Consider the following 27,751-nt stretch of genomic DNA (forward strand, 5'->3'; position numbering starts at 1 on the left):
ACCTGTGAAATTTTGACCAAACCAGAGCTTTTAATTAGGCAGAAAGAATAAATCAAGGCCATTTGCATATTATGATATTTGCATTTTACATGTCTGAAGTTGGAATGTGGGTGGGAAATTGTTGAAATTGTGGAAGCGCCCTCAGTGTGAGCTGGGAAGGCAGCAGGCACGTGGGCTTCCCAATCCAATCTTTATCAGTGTTAATGCTGAGAAATTAGGAATTTTTCTAGTGGCATCTTCATTAATTCCCCCAAAGCTGCCACTGCTCTGTGCCAGCAGCTGAGGAAGATGATGGGGCTGAAGGCAGCCCCGAGGTGCCCAAAGGATCTGGTTAAAATTCCTACTTAAAGGGATGGGAGAACTTCCCCTCGGATGGGATCCGTGGTTTGACTGCTCTGATGTTGGATGTCAACACCAGATGCCAGAGATGAAAGCAAGAAACTGCAGGAATTCACCAGGAATTGATTTTTCCAGCACAAAAAGGAATCTTCCCGTGGCTGGCAGTGGTTGGGAGGTACCTTGGAGCTGTGTTCTCTGTTTGGGGAGTGTTTCAAAGGGATTGTTGTGTTAAATCCAGGAATTTTGGGGGAAGTGAAAGAGATTTTAGCAAAGTTTATCCTGGCTTGAAGTGTGGTGTGGAAATGCTGATTGAACCTGCTGCTGGAGGAGGTGTGGAGGTGCCTCATTTTGGACTAATATTTCATATTTTTTAATTCTTTACACCCTCTCTTTCCCTTCAACCTTCTTCCTTCTCATATTGGGTAAGTCCAGAGGAGACCACAAATTTAATAAAGGGACTGGAACTCCTCCCCTACAAAGAGAGGCTGAGAAACTTGGGGTTCTTCAGCCTGGGGAGGAAAAAAAAGGTTGTGTGGAGATCTTGGAACAACCTTCCAGTATCTTGTTCACTGAACAGCAGTTTTCTTTTAAATAGCCAAGCTTAACTAGAAGGAAAAACAGAACTTGAGCATTGTGGTGTTTTTTGGGTTTATTTTTTTTTTTTTTTTAATTTTTCTTTTTTTTTTAATTCATTATCTGAACATTAACTAGCTAAGTATTTTCTAAAAGGCATTTGATTGTATCAAACCTAAGTGTCTCTTCATTAATAACTTAATGCACCTGCCCTTTCCAGAGAATTTAGTGAAGGTGCCTGCTACTAAATGCTGTTTGCATTAATGGGTTTTTTTCCAAATGCAGAATGGCTAATGGGCAGATTCCCAGCTCTGCAGGCTGGAAGTTATTTGAATAATTTGTCCATATCACATTCCTGATTTCTCAGGCTAACATTTCTGAGGCTGCAGGTGTCTCCTTTGCCTGAGGTTTGTTGTTTACCGCTCGGCGTGTAATCCTCACATCCCGCTGCTTGTTTCTTTTCCGCGAAGCAACTGCTGTAGGGAGAGAGGGAAAAGGGACGGATTTGGATCTTGTCATTAACAAGGGCTGAGGAGATGGAGTCAAACAAGACTTGTAAAACCCTTTGTGTACCAAACTGTTGTACAGGGGGATAAAATTGCTGCTGGTTCCTCAATAATTGACATCGGGTGAAGCTTTGCTCCCGTCCTGCTCATGGGTGGCTTTTGGAGTTCCAAGGCAGAGCACATTTTATGCATCTGAAACATCAGGGGCTGTAGGCAAGTGAGAAATCCTTTTTACTCCTCTGTCCTTATCAGTTGTCCCTGAAAATTCCCAAAACCTTTTTGAATCCTGGCAAATATCTTGGCTTTCTTGTTCCTTATTTGTCAGATTTGGAAGCACGAGTGGGAGAATAAATACAAGGGATTAAGCAAATGGCTTTGCACAATCTTTGTAAATATATTTTCAATAGAAATCAGGGTTTGTGGCATTTTAAAGTGGTGGTGGAATAAGCCCTTGTCAGGTTTGACAAAGAATGTTGGATGGATTGGAATCTTGGTCTCTGGAGAAGACTGAATGGAGAAGTGTTGAAATCTGCATTTTCACAAGGGCACATAGTGACAGGACAAGGGGGAATGGCCTTAAGCTGAAGGAGGGTGGGTTTCACCCATTCGATTTTAGGAAGAAATTATCTTTCAAACTTTTCCTGAAGAATTAGTGGACAAATAAGAAAAATCAGGGTGCTGTATCCCAGAGGCCACCAAAATGGCAAAACCTCCTTGTGCTGGGACAGTCCCTGCTCAGTCTGCCTAGATCCTGGCAGGAGCTCTCTGGATTTTATCACTGCTGACCCTGTCTGGATTCCAGACTCCCACCAAAGGTGGTTCTGCTTTGCCCTCCACACTGGACAGGGGAGAAAAAATAAAGTTAATAGAATTCCCATGGAATTTTCTGGAAATGTTAGCTCTGGAGCAGCTCCTGCCCTACCCTGGGTGTTTGCAGGGCTGTTCCTCTCATATTCTCACTCCACTCTGCTCTGTCCAACTGCACAAAACTTTCTTTTCTCAAATCCTTAATCCCAGAGGCATCACCACCACTCCTGGTTGGTCCAGCCTGGTGGATCCATCCTGGAGCAGGCTGGAATTGGCTCTGCTGGATGTGGAGGAAGCTCCCAGAAACCACCCCTGGTACCAATCCCAGCCACACAAAGCCAATGGAATCCTTCTGTGTCTGGGCTGTTCCTTTGGTGCCTCTCCGAGCCCTGGGCAGCCTCAGCTGGGGGTGCTCCATCCCCATTATCCCGCTGCTTTTCCATTCCCATTATCCCAGGAGAGCTCTGCCAATCAAGGACCCATCCCTTGGCCTGCTGAGGGCACAGAGCAGCTGTTCTGGGCTTTGGGGTGTGTACATGAACCCTTTGTACATGAAACCCTCTCATGCTTGCTTTTGTGCTCCTGTAGGAGCAGGGCAAACCCTGGGGTGCAGGTGTGACCTGCCTCAATGTACCTGCCCCAAAATCTTCCCACTTGGTCTGCTCTGGGATGAAGCTGACACTGATTTCAGCATCCTGAGGAACTTCTGATATTAAAGGGGGTGGGAATGGCTATGCAATAATAATTAAATTTTTAATAGAATAATATTAATATATTAATATTTTAGCAGTCTTGCAGCCCTCAGGTTTAACTTTCTCTAATAATTCAGTGGTCAGCTGTGTGTTTTTAATGCCTCTAGTGTGAGCAGAGATGGCCATCAGAAATGTTATTTAACATTTGATATTAAACAGTCTGTCCCGATCCTCTCTCAAATAAATTACCTTTTCTCTTTTTAAGTGCTTCTTCCCCTAGAACAAATCCCTACTCCTTGTAGAACTGCATTTTTTTTTCTTGTTTTTTTCTTTTTTTAAACCAAAACATCATAAAGCTCCCATTTGGGAGCTACCCAATTATATCTTACAATAATTCTATTGAGTGATCTATAGCTCCACTTTTATTCCCTATTAGTATTTGGCTGATCGATGGGCAGCCTAATTGATTGTTAAGGTCAAATGTCTTTATTGGCTGCTGCCTGAATCTTTCCTCATTATGACATAAACCATCCTCTGGTCTGTTGGAGTTTTTGTACTCATTTTTGTACACCAGAACCATAAATTTCATTCTGTAGATGCTGGTGACCAAGATAATTAATGTTGTTATGTCAGTCAAGATAATCCAAATAAAACAGGGGTTTCCTTTTTTACCCAGCTTTGTGCTAGAGATCTGTTGGAAGCTTCATATTTCCCTCTGAATTTTAATTTTAATATATTTTTAGGCTGAGGTCTCGCTGGTAATTGACAAGTCTCCCCCCACTTTTCCCTCTGTTTCTGTAATCTCAGCGTTTCCTGAGCTCGGCACGATGGATATCGATTCCTGCTGCTTTTCCTAAGATGTTTCTAACTGGATTAGTTGGCCCAAACTCCCATAAAATTGGTTTTATTCATTCATAAAACTCTTTTGTGAGGCTGCTTTAGGATGAGAAGAATTGCTGCGAGTCTGAACTACAGCAGGAACGTGGAATAACGATTTTGGATAATCTTTGCAGATAAATCCAGCTCCTGGAGATGAGGTCACAGAGATGCTGCAGTGCCCAAAAATGAACTTCCCTGTGCTTGACCTCCCCTAGCAGGACTTTTGTCACTGCTCCAAGGGTTGTGGAACCTTCTGGAATTCAGCAGCTCTGCTCTCCTGGGTGTTTTGGGGTGGGATCAGATCCTGGAGCTCTGGGCTCCCATGGAGATGAATCTGAGCCAGGAGTGAGGGAATTCCCTGGAAATCCAGAGCGTGGCAGAGCTTCAGCTCGGTGTAGGCAGGGCTTTATTCCAGGCAGGATTAGGGTGAAACTGGTTTTTGATGGTTTTGGAGATGTCTTTCAGCCCTGTAGGATTGGAGGATCTCCAGCTTTTCTCCCTCTATTCATATCCTTGAAGAAGTTGCTTCCCTGATTTTTTTGTTCTTAACCAGACTTTCATTGTTTCATCTGACAGAATCGAAGTGAAGGAAATATTCTTTCCAACTCTGCTTGATTGAACAAAATCTGGAGAATTTGGGGCAAAATCTTTGTCTAGGAATTAGAAATATGAATATTTGGGATGTTGTAAGAGCTTTGTTGTGTAAAATGCATCTGAAAATACTTGGATTTGTTACACAGAGATATTTCTTTTGGTTCTATTTGAATAAAAAGCAGCGTTTTATTTTTATAAATATTTTTATAATTTTTTATATACGACTTTTTACTTATTTAGTATTTTTATTTACGACTTTACTGTTTATGCCTCTGTCTCATTCTCATGGTTTTACTTTACAAAGACTTATTTCTGAAGAAAAATATTTAATTTAATGTATAGTCCATGTTGTTTAATTTTCAAAAGATTACATTAATTGAAAAGCTGTGTAATAAGAAAATTTTTTTAAAGGCTCACTAGTGTTGTGCTAAAATTTCAAAGATGGTTAAACCACAAGAAAGCAACTCCAACTGCTGTGAGAAAAAAAGCAAACAAACTGTCAAGGGCACTGTATTATGCAATTGTTACTGTAATTGGGAATAAGTTGAGTTAACATTTCATTGAATTTTCTTTTAATTGCAGCTAATGATGAAGAGCTGAAGAAAAGAATAGCTGAGGAACTGGCAGTGGAACGAGCCAGGAGAGAGACTGAAGCTCAAAAGAGGAGGTTGGTTCATTAATAACAGTATTTCAAACAAACTTGCACTGAATGCTTTTGTTTTATTTCTCTGCATACTGGAAATAGCTGAATTCTGTGCCCTGGGACAAACTGGCTGTGAGAGCTCTGGGGGCTGCAGCAGATTTGGATATTAAATCCATGTTCAACAACAGATGAGCTGGAATTTCCTTGTAAGAGCTGCTCCAAACTGTTGCTCTAAATCCCTTTTGACCTCTTGAGCGTGGCTTTTTTGCTGCCTTTTAAGCTCCAGCTTTGCTGATTTCTCTGGAGCCCCAATAATCACTTTGTGCTGCAGAGACAGAGCAGGGCTGGGGTCCCTGTGACCCCGGGGGCTGAGCAAAAATACCTTGGAACAGCAACAGAAATGGGAATTCTGGAGATTTCTGGGAATTCTGGAGATTTCAGGGAGCTGCAGGGTGTTTTGAGATACTTTGAATATGGAAAATGTTGTAATAAACCAGTTCGCACCAGTAAAACCCTTTTGATTCCTTTCTGTATATTGAAATATCCCTTTCTTAGGTATTTTTTTCTCAGAGATTGCAGTGACTGTGAAAGCCTGGGCAGAGCCATTATTAGCAATTAAAAATTCCTCTTTAAATTTAGAAATTTTGGTATCTGCTGAACTTCTGTGTTTATTTCTCCTTTCAGTGGTTGTTGTAAATAGATAACACAACACACTGAGTATAAATACAAATATTCCACATTGTCCTCTACTGAGAATGGGGAGAAAGGCTCATTATGATAGATTAAAAAAAATTAGGTTGTAATTAGTACTACTTCAACTGTCTGCATAGATCTCAGTTGTTTCCTGCCCAGCATTCTGTTACTTAATTGAGTTAGGTTGATGGAGTATATAATTAGATAGGACTATATTAAGGTCCCAGGGAAAAAAAAAATAAAAAATCAGACTTTCCTCTCTTTTTTTGCATCAGCAATAAAGGAAATCAATAAGTTAGAGTGAAATCCCCTCCTCTCCTCAACTGGGCTTTGACAGGAAAACTTGGGTTATTTTTGAGCTTCTTGAGTGCTCAAGACTTCAGCTGAATGGGATTAAAATATGGAAATATTTGGTTTGAAACTTCAGCGTTTTCTCATGTGACACTTCCAGTACCTTCCAGAATTCAGCTTGCATTGGTCTGTGAAAGGAAGGGACAGATTGGGTAAAATATCAAAATAAATTAATGATGATGATAAAGAAAGGAAAAATATCAAAACTTGTTAACAGCTTTACTTCTTTTCTAGTTTTGATTAATTTAATTAAGTTTTAGCCATAGCAAGGATTGTTTTATTATCATTCTTATACAGTATCTGCAGTTACAAAAATCTGTTTTTAACAGAGCATGGAGGCTTTTTTTTTTTTGTTTTGGATGACACAACTCTAAAAGATGCAGATCTTTTTCCATAAGTAAAACTTAAGGTCTTTATGGGCTGAATTCTGGTGGAGGTTTGTGTTTTGAAAGGATTCAAGAAACTCACATTGTTCAAATAAATTGTTTTGTCTTGCATGTGCAGAATGTTCCAGCTACTCAAAACATAAAATATAAACTGTAATAATTTAATGTAAATGCAAACACATTAATACAGTGTTGGAAAACAGGAAAAAACCCTGAATTCTACATTTAAGCTTGTTGACCTTTCACTTGTGATTTATTATCAATTTCATTTTTTAACCCATAGATTTTAAGACAAATCCTGTTGGGATGTGACATAAAAATTCAAATTTTTACCTCCACATTCATTTTAAGGATTATTTTACCATGGATGATATATTTTACATGTTTATATTCTCACTACTTTCTCTAAACCAGGGTTTTTTCCCAATATTTAAATGAAGTAACATTTCAACATTAAAATATCTGAAACTTTTGACTGACTGTTGTCTGATTCCTAGTGCCTAATAGCTGATTTTGTTGCTGCTCCCTGAGCAGTGTATTACCACACTTGGGTTTGATTGCAAAATGTCTTTTAGTCATTTCAGACTGTGAAGGGAAGAAATCTCAATTTGAACTCATAGATAAATTATTTATTCACACATCCATACACAGTACAGATGGGCTGCTTTATGGAAAGTTAAAATCTGTGCTTATTTTGAGGATTACAGCTGAAGAATGACTCTTAAATTGTATTTTAATGCCATCAACTCTCTAACAATATATGAATTACAGCTTCTATTTTACAGGACTTGGAGTAATTAATAAAGTAGTGATTTAGAACCACCTTAGAATATATTTCCAAAATTCTGCACTGATTCCACTTTACTCCTGCTTTTACTCAGCCCAGCTGTTTTTCCTCACTTTGGTTTTTGAACATTTTGAAATGTTTCATCTGAAAAGCATTTTCATTTTGGGGAGTTCATTTAGAAAATTGATTATCACTGATTTACCCCAGAATTTGCAGTGTCTGCAATAGTAACTGTGTGCAGTTAATGTGTTGGAGCTGCAGTCTTAGGGTGGTACTCAAGGGAACATAAAAATGAGAGGATGGACACACAAACTTGAGCTTGACAGTGGTGACAAGTAATAAATGATAATTAAGAGACAAATTTTGAATAATAAATAAGATAAATTCACACTACTCGATGGATCAGTGGGTGATAATTCAAATTTTGCCTTTTCTCTGCTTATTCTGGACAAGCTCAGCAAATGTTTAGCATTTTTTTCTAATTTCCCAAGAAAATGAGAAGATTTTTGATGTTATGGCTTTGATAACAGGCATTGGGGAAATAATAAATTTTCTTTCTCCCATCAGAGAACAGAGTGGAGTTTATCCACTCCATCCATTAAATTTGTCCTTGGACACAAAGCTGTTCATTTGTTTGGCTCCATGATACTGATGGGGCTCAGTAAATCTGTCTTTCATGTTTGCTTTATGAAAAGTGCAGGCAAAGTAAAAAGTATTTTGAGACAGCAAAAAGAACAACTTCTATCATCAGCATAATGATAAAATTTTAGCTACTGCCAACCTCATCAGAGTGCTGGATTCCTCCACTAAAATATACAAACCACTGCTTCAGAGGCAAGTGATGGATGTGATTTCCCATGGAAATTGAACGTTCCTGAATGATGACTTGCCTTTTTTTACCCCCTGAAAATCAGAGAAATTTCAGTCTTTTTATTTTGCTAATCATTTAGCACAGGCTAATTATATTTGGGCGGGGTTCAGTTTCTTGCTTGGCAAGTGTTTCCCGGCTTCCACTTTTTAAATATGATTTGGCACGGGGCAAATATTAATTATATGTAAGAGTGAGGTGTTTTTGCAAACTGCTGTGCATGGCAGTGCCTTCAATAGTGCAGGAAGTGTATTTTGTACAAGTGTTCAGTATATTCATCCCTGGAATTGTGTTGGTGTGCCAGAAATGTGTCCCTGTGCAGTTTGCTCGTGACTGTCCTGTGATGTGCTGTGATTCCAGGATTTGTTTCTTAGAGGAAAACTCCTGCTGTAATGAGGAATTTTAAGGCAGGAGAAGGCTCAAAAATAGACTTTGGTTTGCTTTGGTGGCTTTTCAGTAATTCTGAATAATTCTGCTGCCAGCTCTGCTCTAGAGGTGTTTAAGGTGTGAGAGAGGAGGAGAGGAGAAGGCTCCAGGGAGAGCTTCCAGCACATTCCAGGGCCTGGAGGGGCTCCAGGAGAGCTGGAGAGGGACTGGGGACAAGGCCTGGAGGGACAGGACACAGGGAATGGCTTCCACTGCCAGAGGGCAGGGATGGATGGGATCTGGGGAAGGAATTCCTGGCTGGGCTGGAATTCCCAGAGCAGCCCCTGGATCCCTGGAATGTCCAAGGCCAGGCTGGACAGGGCTGGGAGCATCCTGGGACAGTGGGAGATGTCCCTGCAGGGGTGGCACTGGATGGGCTTTAAGCTCCTTCCAGCCCAAACCATTGCAGGATTCTCTGGTGGATTTGATAACTGAGTTTTTTCTGTGTCTCTGCCATCTCATCACCTGTGACCAGGTGATCAAACTTGGGTAACCTTTCTCTTGAAAAGCACATGAAAAATCCTTTCCTTGAGTAATGCAGACGAGAGCTCAAGGAGCATTCCCTGGGAATGAATTGCTGGATTCTGTTCTCTGTGGCTCACTGGGCTGCAGAGGGTGTGACATTTTATCTGACATCAGCTGGACAAGCGACTGCAGCCTCTGTTTGTGACATCCTCATCTGTTTGGAGGAATCTTTCTAAACTGCAAATCAGCTTTGACTCCACCCTGGGTCACAGAGTTACTCTGTGGTGGGTTATTAAAATGGTAATCATTAATTTTTTTCTATTTGTTTAGATATTTTTATTTGTTTTGTTGTTGTGCTTCAAGGGCTGTCTGGAGATAACTGCTCATCACTCTGGGGTTTCATTGATGCTCTGAGTGCTTCCCCACAACCTTTTTTTTTGTCATGTCTGAGTAGTACGGTGCATAAATGATGAGCTCTTAGTAAACCTGGAGTAAAGAGCTGGTGCAGAACAAATTCACCAGTGAAATGTAAAGTGATAGAAGAATGAAGAAGAGTATTGGACAAGAAGCCTTTGGGAAACTGCAAACCAAAATTGTTATATTAAAATCAATACTGGGGCTTGACCTTTCTCTGCTGGTGGATACTTTAAAACTTCCTATTGATTTCTGTTATAATGACATGTTTATTCCAGTTTCCTGGCACAGGTGTGGAGAACAAGGGGGAAAACAAACTAATGGATTTCTTTACAATATTCATTTTATATTTCAGTGAGGTAGGTTATGAAGAGCATCTTAATGTATCTACAGTTCATATGGGGAGCGAATTAATAGTGGTGAAAACTTCTTCAAAGCATTCTTTTCCTCCTAAATGATTATTTTTTTCCCCCAAGTAATCAGCTATGTTGAATTGGGATACCTGCTTTTTGTCCTCAGGGGGAACAAAAAGCTCCTTTTTAGGAAATAGTTGTTCTTTTGTCTTCTGCCACAGGGACCTTTTTGGATTAAGTGGGAAAGGAGTTTGGAAAACATCTTCTCTGCTGCTGACAGTCAGAGGAAAAGCTGGGAATACTCTGAAGCAGTAAAAGTGATTATAATTCTTTGGACTTGGGATAGCTCAAAAATAAGAGTTTAATATCTCCTGGCAAGAGAAGCTGCACTAGCTTGGTAAAACCAGAGATCCCAATTGATAATCACATCAAGGAAGGGAAGGTGATTTTATAGGGGCAGCTGATTTAATAAAAATCTTAAATAAACCCCTTTTCCTTGAAGTGCCAAAGGGCCCCTTCAGCCTCAGGGCTGTGGAGACAGGAGTGGATTTTGGCCTCACTTCCCACCTTGAGTTCTTCTTATTTTTCCTTCCCAGCCATTCCATATCTCCAACATTTTTTCCCCTCTCTCAGCAGACATTTCCCTTGTCTGATCTCACGCTCAGCAGAAGATTTAGCAGTGGATTTACTCCTCAGCAGCCATAATATTCCTGAGGTGTTTAGGATTACGGGATAATTCCGCTGTGTCGCAGGAAAAGAGGGAATCAGGAGGGTCAGGCTGGGGCAGGGCTGTCCCTCTGCAGGTGGGGGGAGAAGCCAGGATTAAGTGTGCAGGAATTTGGGATTTAAACAGAGGTTGAACTCTGAAATAAGTACAGTGAGCAGGTGAGCTGTTGTAGCTGGTGCCTTCAAAGCTCTTCAAACCAGGGAAGTTCAGTCTAGTGTGATTTTTACCTGCAAAATGCCAAGGAAGCATAAAAAATGTTTATGAAGTTGGGAAGTATCAAACTGCCTTAGTAGCCTGTTCAAGTTTTATTGTTTTCAGTGAAAAAAGGTATTGTTTTCAGAAGAAAAAAGGTGTTTGGCAATGGCAGAGTTACCCTCCATGATTTCCTGCTCTGATTCTCCATTAATACCATTATGTCTGGCTCTCAGGATATGGGGAGATGAATCTTGGAGATGGGAGGTAGAAATTGGAGAAAGCAGAGCTATAATTCACTCCTGCCTTTATAAACCCCAATTTTCAAGGGATTATTTTTCACTTGGATTTTAAAACCTGCCATCTCAGCTGACAACTTGGATACTGAACTTCATCTTGATCAGTTTATTTCTAGGAGAGCTGGGAAAATGACTTGGAGCCAGTGAGAGAGCATCCACAAAAATAATCCTGCTTCATAGTTTTAGATGCAGGTAGGAAAGAGGAAAACTGTTCACCCCCTGGCAATTTTAAATAAACCTTTGCTTTCAAACTGCTGAGCTTTTTCATTTTGAAAAGCAGCAAATGAGCAGCAGAGAAACACTTAAAAAAAAAAAATAATAATAATAATGATACTAATAAAAATTTTTCCAACTTCCAACTCTTCATTTTAAGGGATAATTAATGTTGTCATAATTCCAGGACTGCTTTTGCAGATCCCAAGGGGAAGGATATTAAGTTGGAAAGTAATTTCAAGTGGAGTTATGTGGCTAGCTAAACATACACAAATTATGTAAAACAGTTTTAGAATTCCGACTTGGGCTGTCCGCTTGCCTCTGGCATAAAGGTGGGAATTTGCTAATCCATTTTGTCTCTATATAATGCTGATCTTAATGCACATATTTTAAAAGCAGTGGCTTTATGGAGTGTAATTAAAAATCCCCTCAAACAACCTGCCCCCCTTTCTACTCACCCCTCCTCCTCCCGACACCAAACACTGCCTCAAAAACACCCCCACAACTCAGGAATCTCCAAGAAAACTCAACCACTGACAAGAGTCACTGTCCTTGTTGCTCTCAGTGTTCACAAGCTGTCCACGCTGTTGATAAATTGAATTAATTGGAGTAAGTTGGGTATATAACTAAATTTTGAAATGAGCGTCTTGGATCTTCTGATCAAGGACTGGCACATAAAATCACGTGGCCATTAGCAGGGATTGTTCCAGTGACAGATGTTAGGCTGGGGTTGGGAGGCAGCTGGGAAAGGGAAGGGGATAATGAGGGTGTTGTGCTGGATGGTGTGGCTTGGACTGTTTGTGTGATGTGACAGCTCTGGTGTTTGAAATAGGGGTAACTGAGGCAGTGATGGTTACGTGGGACAAGGTGGAAAATGCTCTTAAAATTTGTATTTTCAGTGTTTTCTTGGGTTTGAGAACAGACATCATGGAATCACAGAATCATGGGATGGTTTGGCTTGGGAGGGACCTTCAAGAGCGTCGCATTCCACAGGGCCAGGGACACCTTCCACTGTCCCAGGCTGCTCCAAGCCCCAAAGTCCAACCTGACCTTGGACACTTTAGGGATCCGGGGGAGCTACAGCTTCTCTTGGTACCCAGGGCCTGCCCACCCTCCCAGCCAGGAATTCCTTCCCCAGATCCCATCCATCCCTGCCCTCTGGCAGTGGGAGCCATTCCCTGTGTCCTGTCCCTCCAGGCCTTGTCCCCAGTCCCTCTCCAGCTCTCCTGGAGCCCCTTTAGGCCCTGGAATGTGCTGGAAGCTCTCCCAGGAGCCTTCTCCTCTCCAGGAGAACATTCCCAGCTCTCCCAGCCTGGCTCCAGAGCAGAGGGGCTCCAGCCCTGGAGCAGCTCCGTGGATTCCTCTGGAATCTCCCCAGCAGCTCCTCGTTCTGCCATTGAGGGTCCCAGAGCTGGACACAGAACTGCAGGTAGGAGTTCAGCCTAAAGAAAGATCAGAATCCCCTGATCCCTTGCCCTCCTTGTCGCTCTCAAACCTGTCCCAAACTGCTGTGGGAGTTGTGTGACAGTGTGGGATGGAGGAAAGATGAGGAAGGAGTTATTGGGATGGGAAAAGGTCACTGGCAGCTCAGGGATCAGTGCTGGAATCACTTCACAGTTCTCAGTACCGTGTATAACCAATCAAGGGCTCATTTATATGCATGTATGGCAAATGTTAAGGGGGAGCAGTCACCCTGAGGAAGAAGTGGATATGGAATAAAGAGATGGAGTTCTCATTAAATATAATAATGTGAAGTTCAAGCATAATTGCTCAGAAGTGAGATCCCTTCCCTCTTCTGCCTGTGCTGGAGTCACGAGAGCTCTTGGTCTGCTGTGATGGATTTGTCAGAGAGTTTTAATGGTGCTGGTTCTGGTGGGTAAAGTGGGGCCAATTTGGGTCTCTGCCATCACATTTGACTGGCTTTGCACTAAGGCCTCATGAAATGATGATAAATCTGGGTTTGATGAGCTGCATGATCCTTTTTGAGTTCATATTTTAAAGATTTTAAAGATTCAGCATTTTGGGTTTGGAATCTTGAAATTACGGAATCTTTTAGGTTGGAAATTCCTTAACGATTGAGTCCAGTCATTAATCCAGCACTGCCAAGCCACCACTAAACCATGTTCAACATCTTTAAGTTGTTTAAATCCATCCAGGGATGGGAACTCCAACACTCCCTGGGCAGCTGTGCCAGGGCTGGATAACCCTTTCCATGAAGAAATTTTGCCAGTATCCAAGCTAAAACTCCCCTGGCACAGCTTGACGCTGTTCCCTCTCCTCCTGTTCCCTGGGACTAGATCCCAAATCCCCCCCAGAAGAGACCCAGAAGATCCCCCTGTATTGAGAAGACCCCCGAGCTGTTCACCACTCTTCACAGAAGTAATCGTGAATGCCAGTTTATTTCTATCTTTAGCGCACTTTTACAGGGTTCTACAGGGTTTGCGGGCAGAACAAGCTACTATTGGCTAACACACACAGTTTACATTTTTTCTCTTACACACAGGGATATTGTTTTGCTTTACTCTCTCTTCTGCATGAAGGTTTCCAGGACTTTAGCCCTTAATATTACGACTTAGTTCAAAGGCTGGTTTGTGCATACAGGCCTTTACTAATATATAAAATATAGCAACACCCCTGAGCCTTCTTTTCTCCAGGCTGACCAACAGAAGCACCAAAAATTTGAAGGCAAAATGTCCTTTTGACACCATGGCTTTCAGGTGCAGAAAAATGGTATTTTCTGTTAATATTTGTGTGATCTGAAAGGTTTAAATGTGAAATTTTAGAACAGTTGTTAGCAATGTGGTTCCTATTAAAACAACTCCTACCACCTGCGCTGTGCAAAGTCTTGTGTGAGTGGAGAATAATTTTTTTAATGAGTGAACAGTGGTAGAAACTTCGGTTTTGAGGAACTTTCTTGTGTTTTCTGAGCCTTGACCTTTCAGATAATTTGTTTCCCTGTTTCTGTCCTTAGTTACACGTTTGTAAAATCAGATGAACTTGAGGTAATTTCTCCGACTTTGCAGACAGGTGAAATGGAGTCGGGGAAATCTCCATTTCACACCTCTCAGACCTCAGCTCAGCCTGGAGATGTTTTCCTGACGTCTCTCACATCCTTTCAAATCCCTCGTCAGCTGCGGTGATTTCCAACCCTGGCTTTCCGTGGCACATCCTGAGTTCTGCTCATGAAATATTGAAACTCAGCACTCACAAACATTATTCACTCATTAATATTGCAACGTGGCCTAAACACATTGCTCAAAACATTTTGTGATCTTCTGCGAGTCTGTCAGGAGGAATTAAGGAGCTTGTTGGGGGTCCAAGAAAGCAGAAAACCTCATGAATCCTCCTCATGTTGTATCTTATCTGCAGCTGGAGTAAGTTTTGGGTTCCATGTTGAACGATACCTCATTAAATTTTTCCCTGATTCATAGAGGACAGGATGATTTTCCTGACAGTGGACTTTGGAACAGGGAATATTTTGATTTTTGCTGGGTTGGAAGTAATGGAAAATGACACAGCTCATGCTTTAGGCTTGAGTGAGTTTATTGTGGAAAGCCACAGATCCATCAGATTGTGGAGCTTGGAGACTGTAATAAAGATAAAACAACTGGCAGTGATAAAGTAATCACTGTCCCGAAAAAATGGCAAAAAGGAAATACTTAGGCTTTGATAGTATAATAAATTTCCAATATTTGAAAATAAGGGCTGGAAATGACAAATCACTGTATTTCTCTAAGAGTATTGTTTGCCAGTTTTGGATTTCTGTGGGTTCTTGATTAATGTAGAATAAACTGTGAAGTGGCCATCAAAGCACAAAACTAATATTTTTCAGCTTTTCTCAGTATGTTGCTGTTGTCTCTGAATTAAAAGGTGCTTTTTTCTTAATTAACATCTGCAGGTGTTTTTCAAGAACAACAGAAATGGATATTTTGAAGTAAACAAAAGGGGGAGTTCTTGTGGATTTAGAATTAAATTACTCATCTTGTTATTGTGGCTAACAGGGGTCGTGCTGGGCATGAGGAGAGTCCTGGGCCATAAATCCACATGGCAAAATTAACAATTGGCTTTTCTTGAACTTAATTAAAAACTAGATTTGAAAAGGATGGAAACTACTTGGAGTGCAATAAAGTTTTAGCAATCTTTTTTTTTAGAGTGAATTTTTATATTTCTTGTGATACAGAAAACTCCTTGGCCCTCAGAGATGCTTTCTTGTTCAGGTCTTAAATTTTCATTTCTGTGTTTCAAATTCTAATTTCTAATTGGAAAATGGAGCTAGTTCTATATTTGGCTTCTTTTATTTTGTTTGGCTTCTTTATTTTGTTGGACTGATGGTTGTCAGTTATTAATTTTAAGTCGTTACTTAATTGAGAAATTATTTTTCCTCATTTTTCTTTGTGTTATTATGTTGTTATTATTTGATTTTTAGAGATGTGGGTTAAACATTTCAGTCTGTTTTAGATAATGCTCTGAAATATTTGATTAATTTACAGGTAAATTCTCTTTTGCTTCATCTTGCATGTAGGACATTCATAGTTCAAAAGTTGTATAATAACAAATGCCACTAAAATTCCACATTCCCTGCTCTTCAGAAAGAAAAGAGAGTAATAAAAAGATGGAATGAAGAAGCAGAAATATTATTTTGGTGAAGTATTTTCCCTTTGGTCTGAAGCTCTGCTGGAGAGAAGGTTGGAATGGGTGGTTTGATCACATTTGATTTCTGTACCTACTGCCCACATCTCAAAAAACTGAAATTAACAAAAAAAGGCTATTTATTTATTTATAAACAAACAAACAAATATTTTTATATTTATGTATTTTTTTTAATATCTGGGAGTGTCTTCCAGAACTCTTTTTGCTTGTTGTTGTGCGATTGCTCCTCGAGGTGACGTGGTGGCTTTTTGTGTTCAGTGTGAGCCAAATCTGATTTAGAGGTGGAATGTACTGCAGACATTATTTTGATTAAAGCATCTTCAGGACTAAAACAGTCAAAAATTTGTCTTACAGTGGAGCCTAAATACGACAATGTGATAACAAAAATTGTAAAATTCTTGTTATGCCCCTCTGACAGGAATAAATCTTCTGAGATCCCTAAATCCTGGGTGATTGGTTTATCAGGATTTACCCATCCTCTTACAAAAAAACCACAGATACATAAATTTTCTTCACAGCATTAAGTTAAGAGCGTTGAAGTTCTCAACGACAGTGCTGGGGAAAGGCAGGAATTGTTGCTTTTTTTGTGTTGGTTGTGTGCTATAAAGCAGTTGAGAAATGAAATATTGTCAAGTGTTAACGCCAACTTTAACTGGAGCTGCTTCTTAATGCTTTATGTGTGTTTTCCAATAGCACCATGAGAAGTGATTGCCTTGCATGCCACACTTCATTAAATCAGCCACTCCACACTTCTTAAAGCAGTATTTCATAATTATTTAGAAGGATTTTATTCAAAAAAATATCAATTGTGTGGGGAAAATGTATAGCCAGCAGCCTTTTCTGCTGCTTCAGCAGCTTTTTTAACATCCTTTCTGTATAAATGATCAGTGTAACACTCTCTGTTGTCTGGAGTTCTGTGTTCAAGCACAAGAACCATTATCTTGAGCCTTTATCTCTGCTGTAATTAAAAATGTCACTTGAAAAATTCCCGTGGAATTCCTGAGGTAGTGACAAGTTGTGCTGTGTAACTCCTCACAAATTGCAGAGGTGCCTCTCTCTATTTTACTATTATATATATATATTATATATATATTTTTATTTTTTTTTACTTTTGCCTAGATAATCATCTAATTTATTACTGTAGATCCAGCTGATGTTTGCCTTTATTCAGTACATGCTGAATACCAGGAAAATGAATTTGCAATGCCAAGGAAAAAAACCTTCTGGAGGTTGGTGCAGGCGAATGTTTGCGATCAGCGGGATCGGCCGCGTGTTTGTTTCATTAAGCTCCTACAAGCCACCCAATTACGGAACTCAAATAAATGAAAATGACTTCAAAATCCTGCTTATTTTGTTAAAAACCTTGCTGAATTTCAATCAGTTGAGATGGCTGTTTAGGAATTTGGTTTTGTGAGTGAAAATTGCCCTAAATGAGGGTTGGGTGGATGCTTGAGGAATTGAACTCGTCGTGTTGTGTGATCCCGCTGACACAAATGAGGGTGAGAGTTGATAAAAAAGACTTGAAATTTTTGCTTGAAGGTCCTGCCAGGACCAGTCTTGGATAGAAAAAAAGTTCCTTTTTGGCCTGTTATATCCTTCTGATAGCTTGGTAATGAAATAATGTCATTTTCTTTTATGGTAGAACACCCTGCAAGGAAAGGGAAGGGAGGAGAAAACCAAACAGTAAAATGGCTTTTCCTTGACTGAGGTGACCTGAGTGTCTTGATCTAGATTTAAATGGGAGATTAGGAAGAAGGTCAAATTTGATGTAAAGAAGAATTAAATGTAAATATCTGAGCGTTGTGGGGTTGTTTTGTTTTGTTTTTTTGGAAGGTTTTTTTGTTTGTGAGGGTTTTTTTGGTTTTTTACTTTTTCAGAGTTTATCCTGTGGGAACTTTTGGCTGGATTTTTCAACTATTTTATGTGTAAAGTATATTTCCTATCTTTTAATTACTCTGCTATGTACAGCAGCATAAAGAAGAGACATTTTTAAAGGAAAACCACTTGCAGGAGGTCAAATCCAAGAAGGATGAGGATGGATCTTCCTTCAGTCTTGGAAGCATTAAATGCTCTCTCTCTGTTGCTCACCAGAAAAAGGTGCTGAGACTACTATTTTGACACTTTTTTCCTTTTTAGACAAAACATGATTTCTCCAATCCAAAAGACAACCAGCATGTTTTGACTGTGCTGTATGAAGGATTGTTATGATTGTATGAAGGATTTGTTATATCAATCCTGCTGGAGTAATTTGGGGGACCTTGGGAAATCACTTAATGGAATTTGGTCCATGTCTGCATAATCTGACTTTTTTTTTTTTTTTTCTTTTTTTCTTTTTTTTCCTGGAGTAATTGAAGATGCAGCTTAATAAACTTTTATAAAGATTCCCAGTTGGTTGCTGCATTTCAGAGGGTTTGGAGCACTGAAGTAATACATCTTGTAATTGTCTTTTTTCCTCCCTACCTCACTTAAATGTATTCCCCAGGGAAGAATCTAATGTACTCTAATGCTGGTACCTTTTACAAAGTGACCCGACTCATTAGGATTTGTTCTCCAGAGCTCCCTTGACAACAGATAAATGCACTGTGAATATTGAAGCTTCCTCTCCATCACTCTCTCTCAAAAAAATAAAAAAATAAAAAAAAAATCTATTTGAAACCCAGTGTTTCACAGCTCCATTACTGCTCGGAGTTCCGTGCTCGGTGTCACAACACACCAGGTTTATTCACCGAGTGATTTCCGAGTTGTTTCCATGAAAATGAGACACGGTGTGCTTGTCTCAAGTACTCCATTGAAGGTTTCAAATCTATTTATGGCTTGTGATGTGTAAATATTGAGAAATTTCTGGGCCTGAAGTTGCCTCTATTAACTCCGTTGCAACAAGTTCAGTAATTGTTTTCTCTCCTCCTCTCAAATTGCTGGCAAAGGTTGATGGTGGAGTTTGGGAAATGGATGAAATCCTTGGGTTTCTGTTGTGTTTAGAGGGAGGAAAACACTTCCCCAGTGCAGGAAAGCTTTTAGGTGGAAATTGGGTGCCCACTGGCTGCTGGGAAAAGGATTTTCCTGGAGAAATGGTTCCATAAAACCAGACAAAAACCAAGCAAACCAACAGAGTTCATTGCATCTTACTTAAAATATATATTTAATTGAATCAGTTGTAATTTATATGATTTAATGAACAGTGATGTCAATTCTTTTAACTTTTGCATATTCAGATTTTGATACTTCATTCTGAAATAAACTTCTGGATTCTTTTAGTGAATATTTGTATTTAAGTGTCTTAAGAAGCCAAGAACAAAAAGCATTTCTTGTGACAGCTTTTGAAGCGACTGCTCTACTGCGAAGCTACATTTGGAAAGTAGATTTTGAAATTTCTCTCAGCCTAAAAATCTCCCTGCACCTCCTGTAGGTTGAAACAAGAACAAATGTACATTCGGGATGAGTTTGGCAAACTCCTGGAACGGGAGAGGATCTCCTCAAACGAGCACCTGACCCGAGCCATCCTTCGCGAGAGAGCGGCCACGGAGGAGGAGCGGCAGAAGGCTCAGCGCTTTGTGAGTCCTCAGGCTTTTACAGAAATCACAGATTTTCCATGCAGCTCTCTCCTCAGGCCTGTTGGTAAAAGAGGAGAGAGCAGATCTCGTTATTTCGGTTTTTTTCCATGTCTAGGTAGCAGCGTGTCATTTTATTGTGGTCTAATATCCCTCTTTTAAGGAGTTTTGCTGCTTGTTTCCAACTCTGGAACCAGCTCAGTGAAAAATTCTGTTTAAAAGGATCACCTCTCATTAAAGCTGATGTATCAAACCTTCCTGAGAAGGAAATTGGAACATAGGGTTGGCTGTTTTCCTCAGAAAACTGACATTATACAGTTGAGTCCATTTCAAATGTCTGACAGATTTATAACTTCCTTTATAGAGTGTTTGCTTGCTGTAGTGAGTCTCTATTGACTCTTCTTTCTAACAATAATCATTATTGACTGAGGTGGAAATATGCCTTAAAAATATACTTGAGTATATTTTAAGGAAATTTAAAGTATATTTTAAGGAAATTGGTATTTTCAAGGCAAAAAGTTTAAAATACTTAATGTGAGCATTGCCATGAAAATAAATGGGAATTACTTACGGCAGCAGCAACATAAATATTTGTTGGGCCCTCTAAATCTGAAGTAAAATCCAAAGTTTTTAAGGTTTATGTGTTGGTATTTTAGTAATCAATCACTTCAATATGCAAAATCTTCATCTGTGCTGTGGGAGTTCAAATCTGATGTTGATGTTATTTTTCCAAATCCCAATTTAGAAGCAAACCAATTCCACCTCAGTGTTGGTATCTTTTCCTGCCATTTCTGGGTTCTTTTTCACCTCTGTGGTGACGTTATTGTTGAAGAATAATTTCAGTGTTATAAACAAATGTTTCATATTAAGTCATTTTAAAACATGGTAACAGAGGAGAATTGAAAGGAATTTTGACCAAGGTACAGCCTTAGTTATATGCCTTAAATCCTTAAATTCTTAATATTGTGTGGGAGAGATAAGGGTTTTGTGGCCTGGAGCTAATGAGGAGGTGAAGATTTATAATGGAGACTATTATTTGCATAATTACTGGGGGTTTGAATCTTTCTCTCCCTGTTGTGGTGATTTTGGGAAGGACAACCTGGATTTCTCTTCAGCCAAATGCTTGAGAAATTCCTTATTATGGATATGAAACTGCTTGATTTAGTTATTTTGCTGGTTAATTTTCACTTGTTTCGGAATATCAAACTTAGCAGTTGTGTCATCTTGGTTTTGATCAATTTTCCTGGTTCCATCTGTGAAATCTGGAAATATCTGGTGGTTCTTGGGTGCAGGTTTGTTATCACCACTGCAGATTTGCCATTTCCACTGCAGCTTGTCCATTCTTCGAAGCGTGTACTCTTAAGATTACAAAATATCAAGAAGGTTTTTGTCTGTTTGTTTCCTTAAATATGAAAATATTGAGTAATTCTCACCTTCCTATAAGTCAGCACCTTTATTTTCCTGTAATTGGTCATATTTTATTTCTTTGGCTTCTTTGCTTCCCCTACCTGTGCATTTATTTCCTGTATCAAAGCTGAATTCAAAATCAGAAATGTATTTCTCTGTATCCTTTGTCAGGTACTGTGAGGAATTCTGTGTTCTAGTAAACTGCTACAGCAGGTTTGTGTTTTATGGAGCCCAGATTTGATTTGTCAGACTCTTCTTGGAGAAAAACAAATGTTCCTGAAGTGTCAGTAGCAAAATAAATTCCTTTGCTGCTGCTAAATTGTTCAAATATTGCAAAGGAAAAGAAATTATGGTGAGAAAAGAAGAATTTGAGTTTTCCTTTGTAAACGGTGCTAATTCAGGTTTTAATAAATAGATGTAAAATGAAGTCATATTTCCCATTCTTGAGAATTTTAGTACCAGCTGCTGCTTCTAATCTCAGAAGGAAGAAATTTGGAGTGTTAACATCCCAAAAGTTAGAATTAGCTCTTTATACAAATGAGGGGAAATAAAAGGATGAAATGATGTGTTAATAGCTGAAGTACTTCAGTGCTGTGTCCCAGGAAGTGCCCTCAGTTCAGGGGGGCTGGTGGGATGTCAGCTCCTGCAAAAACTGATTTTGGGGCGATTCAAAGGTTTGCAAAGCAGTAATTCTGACATTTGTGCCAGCAAAAGTAGAAATTATTGTTCAGAGTGGAATTTCCAGACCCTGATCCAAACCCTGGAAATCCCTTGTGGCGTCAGTGTGAGGATTTAATCAACTCTCAGTGCTTAACTCAGCAGAAATTAAGGCAGCTGTCGATTCCTTTAGCAATCCTTTAAATTCCACTGCCTGGGAGTATTTTGGGCACAGCCTGGCTTTCCTTATCCCACAGATTTGGGGTTGTGTCTTGGAAAAGTGATGTTCTCCAGGTGCTGGGGAGGTCTTGGATCTCCTCTGGCTTCTCCCTCACCTCTGTCTCTGGGATATTTGATCGTGGAACGAGCTGAGCCTGGGAAGAATGAGGGTGGGGAGTTTTCCCAGAGAAGCTGTGGCTGCTCCATCCCTGAAGTGTCCAAGGATGGAGCTTGGAGCAGCCTGGGATAGCAGCAGCTGTCCCTGCCCGTGGCAGAGGGTGGAATGAGATGATTTTTCAGATCCCTTCAAACCCAAACCATTCTGTAATTCCAAGATTAACCATTTTTTCCCCCTCTGCTTTCCCCCCCTGTTTTCAGGGCTGTTTCCTCAGCTGTTTCAGGGCTCCCAGTACATCAGGGGTGGGTGAAGAATTCTTTCATTTTCTTCTCTGTGATTCTCCTTTCCTGTCATGTCAGCACAGACATGAACTGAGGAAAACACTTCACAGACCCACCCTGAAGCCCTTTCCAAATGCAGCCAATCTGCTTTCTCCCAACTCCAAAACCATCTCCATCGAGGAAATTGTGGGGTATACTTGGAGGGCAATTGTCAGGGGGGCAGAATGAGAACTGCTGGAGCTGGCCTTGCCACCAAAGGAGGTGGCTTTGTGCCTTTAGCTTTCCTCACTTTGGAGATGTGACATTTGCAAAGCATCTCTGTGATTTCACCAAAGGACAAAGTGTATCACGTGCTCAAAGTCAAGAATTGCAGCTGGTTAAAAATACTTCTTTTTTTCCACACACTCTTAGTGTGGATATGATTTTTTTTCCTGCCCATCCCTCTTGAAAAAGGGTTTCAGAATAAATAAAATCTTTTATTTCAGCCCAGCCATAAGGAATTTTGATGGTGATGTGGTTCTCTGCAGTAAAGGGTGAGGCTGTAGGTCCTTATGATGGCTCCAAGAATACTTTTGTTATATTTTATCACTTAGACCTCTTCTCTGCCATATTTATTATTGAAGATTTTTGCTGCAAATCTAAAAATTGGGCCTAGTTGAGTTGGGCTTTCAATGTGGTGGCTTTGCCATAAATAGTTTATTGATATTCCATCACTTGAGTCATTCTGAAAGTCAGGGTGAGACGAGGAGAATAGGGGGTAGAAAATCAATATTATCCAAAGTGCAGAGGACCTGTTGTATTTCCATCTCCTGATAATGACCTGCAGTTTACTGTGAACACATTTGCTCCTCTGTCTGGACTGAAACGAGTTGTCATTAGGAGCCTGTATGTTAGAAAATGGTTTTATTGAGCTGCCAATGACATTAAAGTCTCATTTCCCTTTGAAGAGGCACAGAAATATTGTTCTGTTCATGTGCTGTAACCAGAACATTAAAATTTGATTATTGCTATCATTAGAAGTCTGTATCCATACTAATGCAATTATATCTATTTGCCCATGTGTTGTTCCAGGCTTTCATTGAAGCACCTGTTTGAGAGTGAAATCTGTTGGTGCTGAGGAATCTCATTGTTTTGTAAATTATTTTCTGCACAAGAAGTTCCATCAAAAAATTCCTCGCTCAAAAAGAAAAAAATCAATGTGGTAGAAGTATCTTTATATTAAAAAGCACTTTTTTTTTTTGCACTTTAGGTCACTGTGATAATCAGATTATTGGATATTTTTTTCCCTAGCAAAATCCTATTTGAGACGTGAAGTTCTTTTACTTCTCTGAGCCCTGAAATCAATAGACAAAACACATTCCTGGCCATATCAGAGCTGAAGTGTGTTGAGTTATGTGAGGAGGAAATCTGACCTGTTAGCATAATTGAATACAGGTTATTAAAATGGAATCTTTTGCTCCTCTGTGCCTGAACTGGTTTGGTGTTTTCCCCATCACCCTGGGGTGACTGGTCCCAGTTTGTGCTGGGCACTGACCTCCCCTTTGGGGCTGCATTTATTTTTCCTGTCGTCAATTCATTAATTTTGTCATGAGGACGTTTCCTATTTTCCATAAACAGATTAAATCCTGACCCTTCCTGCTCTTTTCCAACCAGGCCTGGACAAACCGTATTTTAAGGATGACTTCACCAGGAGATACCAGGGGGAAGAATTAAATGAGTTAAGGCATTAGTTCTCAGGAGAAAAGTCTGTTTACAAACCTGCAGTATTTATTACATACCTCATTTAGCTCATTCATCATTTTAATAGAAAAATGAATCTTTTTAGATGATTCTGAAATAATTTGAGGTAAACTACACAGCCTGAGGCAAAACAGGATTGCTTGGTGCAGGGAGGGCTTTTGGAGAAGTAAGCACGAGCAGAGACTGTAATTCACAATTTATGGCAGTAAAATACTGAAGTCTGATACTTGAACACGAGATTTAAGGTTTGGGAAGCAAATGGTACAAAATTAAATCTACTGACAGTTATTTTGTCTCTTGTTCCTCAGTTTTATAATTTAGAAAGTAGAAATTTTTCATGAAACCTCATTGAATGTAGAGATCTGGGGAGTTTCACTCATAAAATCTTATTTGGTCCCGTACACATGGTTATCTTTGTGATGTTTTTATGGCTGAGAAGCAGCAGCTTCGTTGCAGCAAAAGCTCTTTTTGCTGTGGGCAAAAGGAACCTGGGTTTGGTTGTTCCTGACACAGAAGACAGGAAGAAGAAGGTGTTTTGGAATATTGAGGATGGCATCTATCATTTTTTGTGTGTTTTGTTTTGGGGGAAATAAATAATAATAAATAATCTCTTGGTTGATTTTTAGAGAAGGAAGTGGGATACAAAGAGCAAGACATTCATATTTGGCATGTACACATTCTACTGCACTGACTGCACTCACATTCCTTGGAATAAACAGAATATTGCTCCTTTGGTTTATGCCTCTCCTGGCACACATTCCTTCTTCCTCTCCCTCTTTTTTGGCATTTCTACTGCAGCACTAAAAGGTTTGGGATGGAAATTCAGGTCTTTTAAGGGCTCTTAAACAGGTGATGTGAAACTACTGTGTGAGCAAGAAGCTCTTGCTGGGCAAATAAAGTTGATAATTTTCTCCCCAGTAAGAAAAGGGGCTGCCTGTCACTTATTTACAAATCATGAGTGATTTTCTTACCTGGCCTTGAAGAACTGAAGGCCCATTTGATGTCTAAAATTAATAAATGAACAGTTTTCCCTCCACCTTGATAGAGGAAAACGGTAAAAATCATTTAAAGCAGCCTGTGGTGGTGCCAGTTGGAATCCCAGTATGATTTGTCACATAAACTGGTAAATAAATGTTTTATTTCCTCTCTGAAATTGCCATTAAGGGTCTGGGAACCACAAGTTGCCTTTTCCTGGCTCTCTCTTCTGTCCCTTTACAACGTCCATGCTGACATTCAAGATATTTGTTTCAGTGGAACAATAGAAATAATTTTCTCCTTCCTTCAGCATTTCACTTGGCAACATGTTATAGATGTATTTTTTTAATAATTTTTCTATGTAACAGTTAATGGCTTTTTTTTTTCCCCTCGGTGTCAAAGTTTGACAGACAGGAAAACCACGGTAAAATGAGAATTTTGAAGGCAAGTAAAGTACAGAGAAGGAACATTTATTCTCTTTAAGCTTTCTTTTTGAATGGAGAATGTGTTTTGATAGTCAAGCAGCATTTAAAGCATGTTATTTTTTAATTCTTATATAGCAAACCCCAAGATATTTGACTGAAGCAAAATTAATCACTGTGTTATTTCGGCATTCAGATGAAGATCTAGTGCTTTACAAAGCCTGCTGCTCCATCAATTTGTTCTTTGGGTTGAATTCAAATTGAGTTCATTTTTATAGATTCACTGCATAATACTCTGCTCTCTCCTCCCTCATTCATTAACCAATTTGTTCGTGCTACTCCCTTTTTATTGAACAGTAACAAAATTGCCGTGCTATCTCCCCAAATGAATATCATCATTCCTTGTCATGCATGGGCAAAAAATAAGGCTAATAATCCCTTTTTCCACACACCTTCCCTCTTTCAGGGCCCAGTCTCGTTTCTGCCCTGGAGGGAGCACGAGAGGAACGTTTTAAATCCCGTTCTTGGTGTATAAATATTCCAAACCAGGCTCCTTTTGATTACTTGTGGGCCTTTGGAGCGTGTAGACCCTGCCAGTTGTGTGACACAACAAAAACCACATCAGAGCCTTGTCAAGGCTTGTCCTTGTACATGACACGCTACAAACGCACGCCAGGGATTAAAACGCGTTCCTTCGACACCGGAGCGCGACGCGGCCGCGGCTCCTCCGCTCACCAAAACAATCGCCTGAGCCTCTCCTACTCTGACTTCTAGTCAATATTTCCTTGCTCTCAGATCAACCTGGTTTTGGGTAGGGATATATTCCCTTTCCAGTGCTCTGGTTGTCCTCATTTTGGGTGGAATTGCCAGATTTAGGTGTTTTGGGGGACAGAGGTGTGGAAATCACGCGGTTTGTTTTACTGCTGCTTTCCGCAGTGGCTGAGCTCACTTGGTTTGCGCAGCTTGGAGAAGAACCTGAGGAAAGTCATTTTTAGATGTAATTTAAGTTTTTTTTGTTTTTAAAATGTCTTTTCTAAGATAAAAGGTTTTAAGGTGTTTAAGGGGTTTTTAAATATCTTTTTAATATCTTTTCATATCATTGTCTGTCTGGAATATATTGAGGTGCTCAAGTGCTGTAGCAATAGGTGCCAATATAGCTAAAATATTGTACACAAACAATTAAAAAGGATATTTCAGGGAGAGGATGAGGCAAAAAGTGGAATGTCATGGTGAAGTCTGTAGATTTTAGGGGTATTTTTGCAAATTTTAAGAAATTTTTCAGTCCTATCGAGTGTTATATGATCTGTTCTGTGGTAACTGTACCGTGATGTGCCTGGAGGAAAAACTACTCTGCCTCCTTTTTTTTTTTAAAGAAAGGAAGAGTTTAAGGCTTAATAAATTTGGGATGTTAAAACATCCTTTTAGTTCAGTACTAAGAATTATTCTCCTGATAGCCCAATCCTCTTAAGGCTGAGGGTCTTTAATTGCACTCAGCCCTGCAAAGTGCAGGGGAGTTTGGAGCTGGAAATTCAACATCATGCTGATGGTGTTTGTGTGTACAGTTGGGTGTTTGGGGAATCTGGAAAACAAAAATAAACTTTGAATAACGTAAGTAATGTAAAGATTTAAAGACAAAGAGGCACCGCCCACTTGACACAAAACCTGATTTCAATGGGTAGCCAACAAAACTTTAATTTTGAAAGCAGAAATGGCTTTCAGCTGTCAGTGCTGTAAAAAATTTCACACAGGAGTGATATGGGAGAAATTTGTCAATGTAAATTTGGGGTGAAGCAAAAGAAGATAATAATATTTCTTGTCTCATTACTTTCAGTAATTTAGTTGAGTTTGGAAAATCCACCCCTGTGATAACATAATAAGATACTGCGGTATCTATTTTTTTAGAGATATTTGAATTCAAATCACGCTTATAAATAAATAAATAAACCTCATTACTTCTCATTTTCCTAATTATCATGCAGATAAACAGTGGGAATCGTGACATTAGGATAAGTAAGTGGCTTATGATTTTGCTTCAGAGGAAGAAAGTCTTGCTGTTCCCCCTTTTCCCCCCTTGGGCCATGCAGGAGTAATAAATGAGCAAATGCAGAGTAGTTTCTGATGGATGCTTAATGGGGCTGTGCTGGAGCCAAGGGCTGGTTTCTACAGCAGCTGTCACAATTCCGAGTCATTAACACACCTTGAATGCTGGCATTCCAAAATCAGGGCATTTCAAATCCATAAAGACAAAAATCCATGACTTTGAGAAAGGGGTTTGGGGTTCAGGTGAGCGTTTCGGGCTCAGTGAAGTGTTGGAGTGTGGAGCATGAAGAGTGTGAGCGTGAATTTCAACAATTAAAGTCATTTTGGAGGTTACAGGTTGACTTTCAAAGTTTATTTAAGTCTTTAAGCCTGTGAAGAACTCAGTGAGGGACTTCTGCACCCTTTTGCTGGGTGGTTCCTGCCTTTGGAGCCAGAGAGCTGCTTGGAAATCTTCTGGGAGGGAAGAGAATTATTGTGGGCAGCGATA

General features: G+C 39.8%; 1 protein-coding gene across 3 annotated transcripts in view; it reads left to right on the forward strand.

Moving 5' to 3' along the window:
* The window catches only part of LOC131591482 (MICOS complex subunit MIC19-like), a 124,221-nt gene that overhangs the window by 15,941 nt on the left and 80,529 nt on the right, over positions 1–27,751 (forward strand). For all 3 annotated transcript variants that reach the window (XM_058862228.1, XM_058862229.1, XM_058862230.1), the window contains exons 3-4: positions 4,973–5,057; positions 19,264–19,408. In XM_058862228.1, coding sequence (XP_058718211.1) covers positions 4,973–5,057; positions 19,264–19,408 — 230 coding nt within the window. The remainder of the gene's footprint in view (positions 1–4,972; positions 5,058–19,263; positions 19,409–27,751) is intronic.

This window comes from Poecile atricapillus, chromosome W (genome assembly GCF_030490865.1).
Source record: "Poecile atricapillus isolate bPoeAtr1 chromosome W, bPoeAtr1.hap1, whole genome shotgun sequence".
Taxonomy (NCBI): domain Eukaryota; kingdom Metazoa; phylum Chordata; class Aves; order Passeriformes; family Paridae; genus Poecile; species Poecile atricapillus.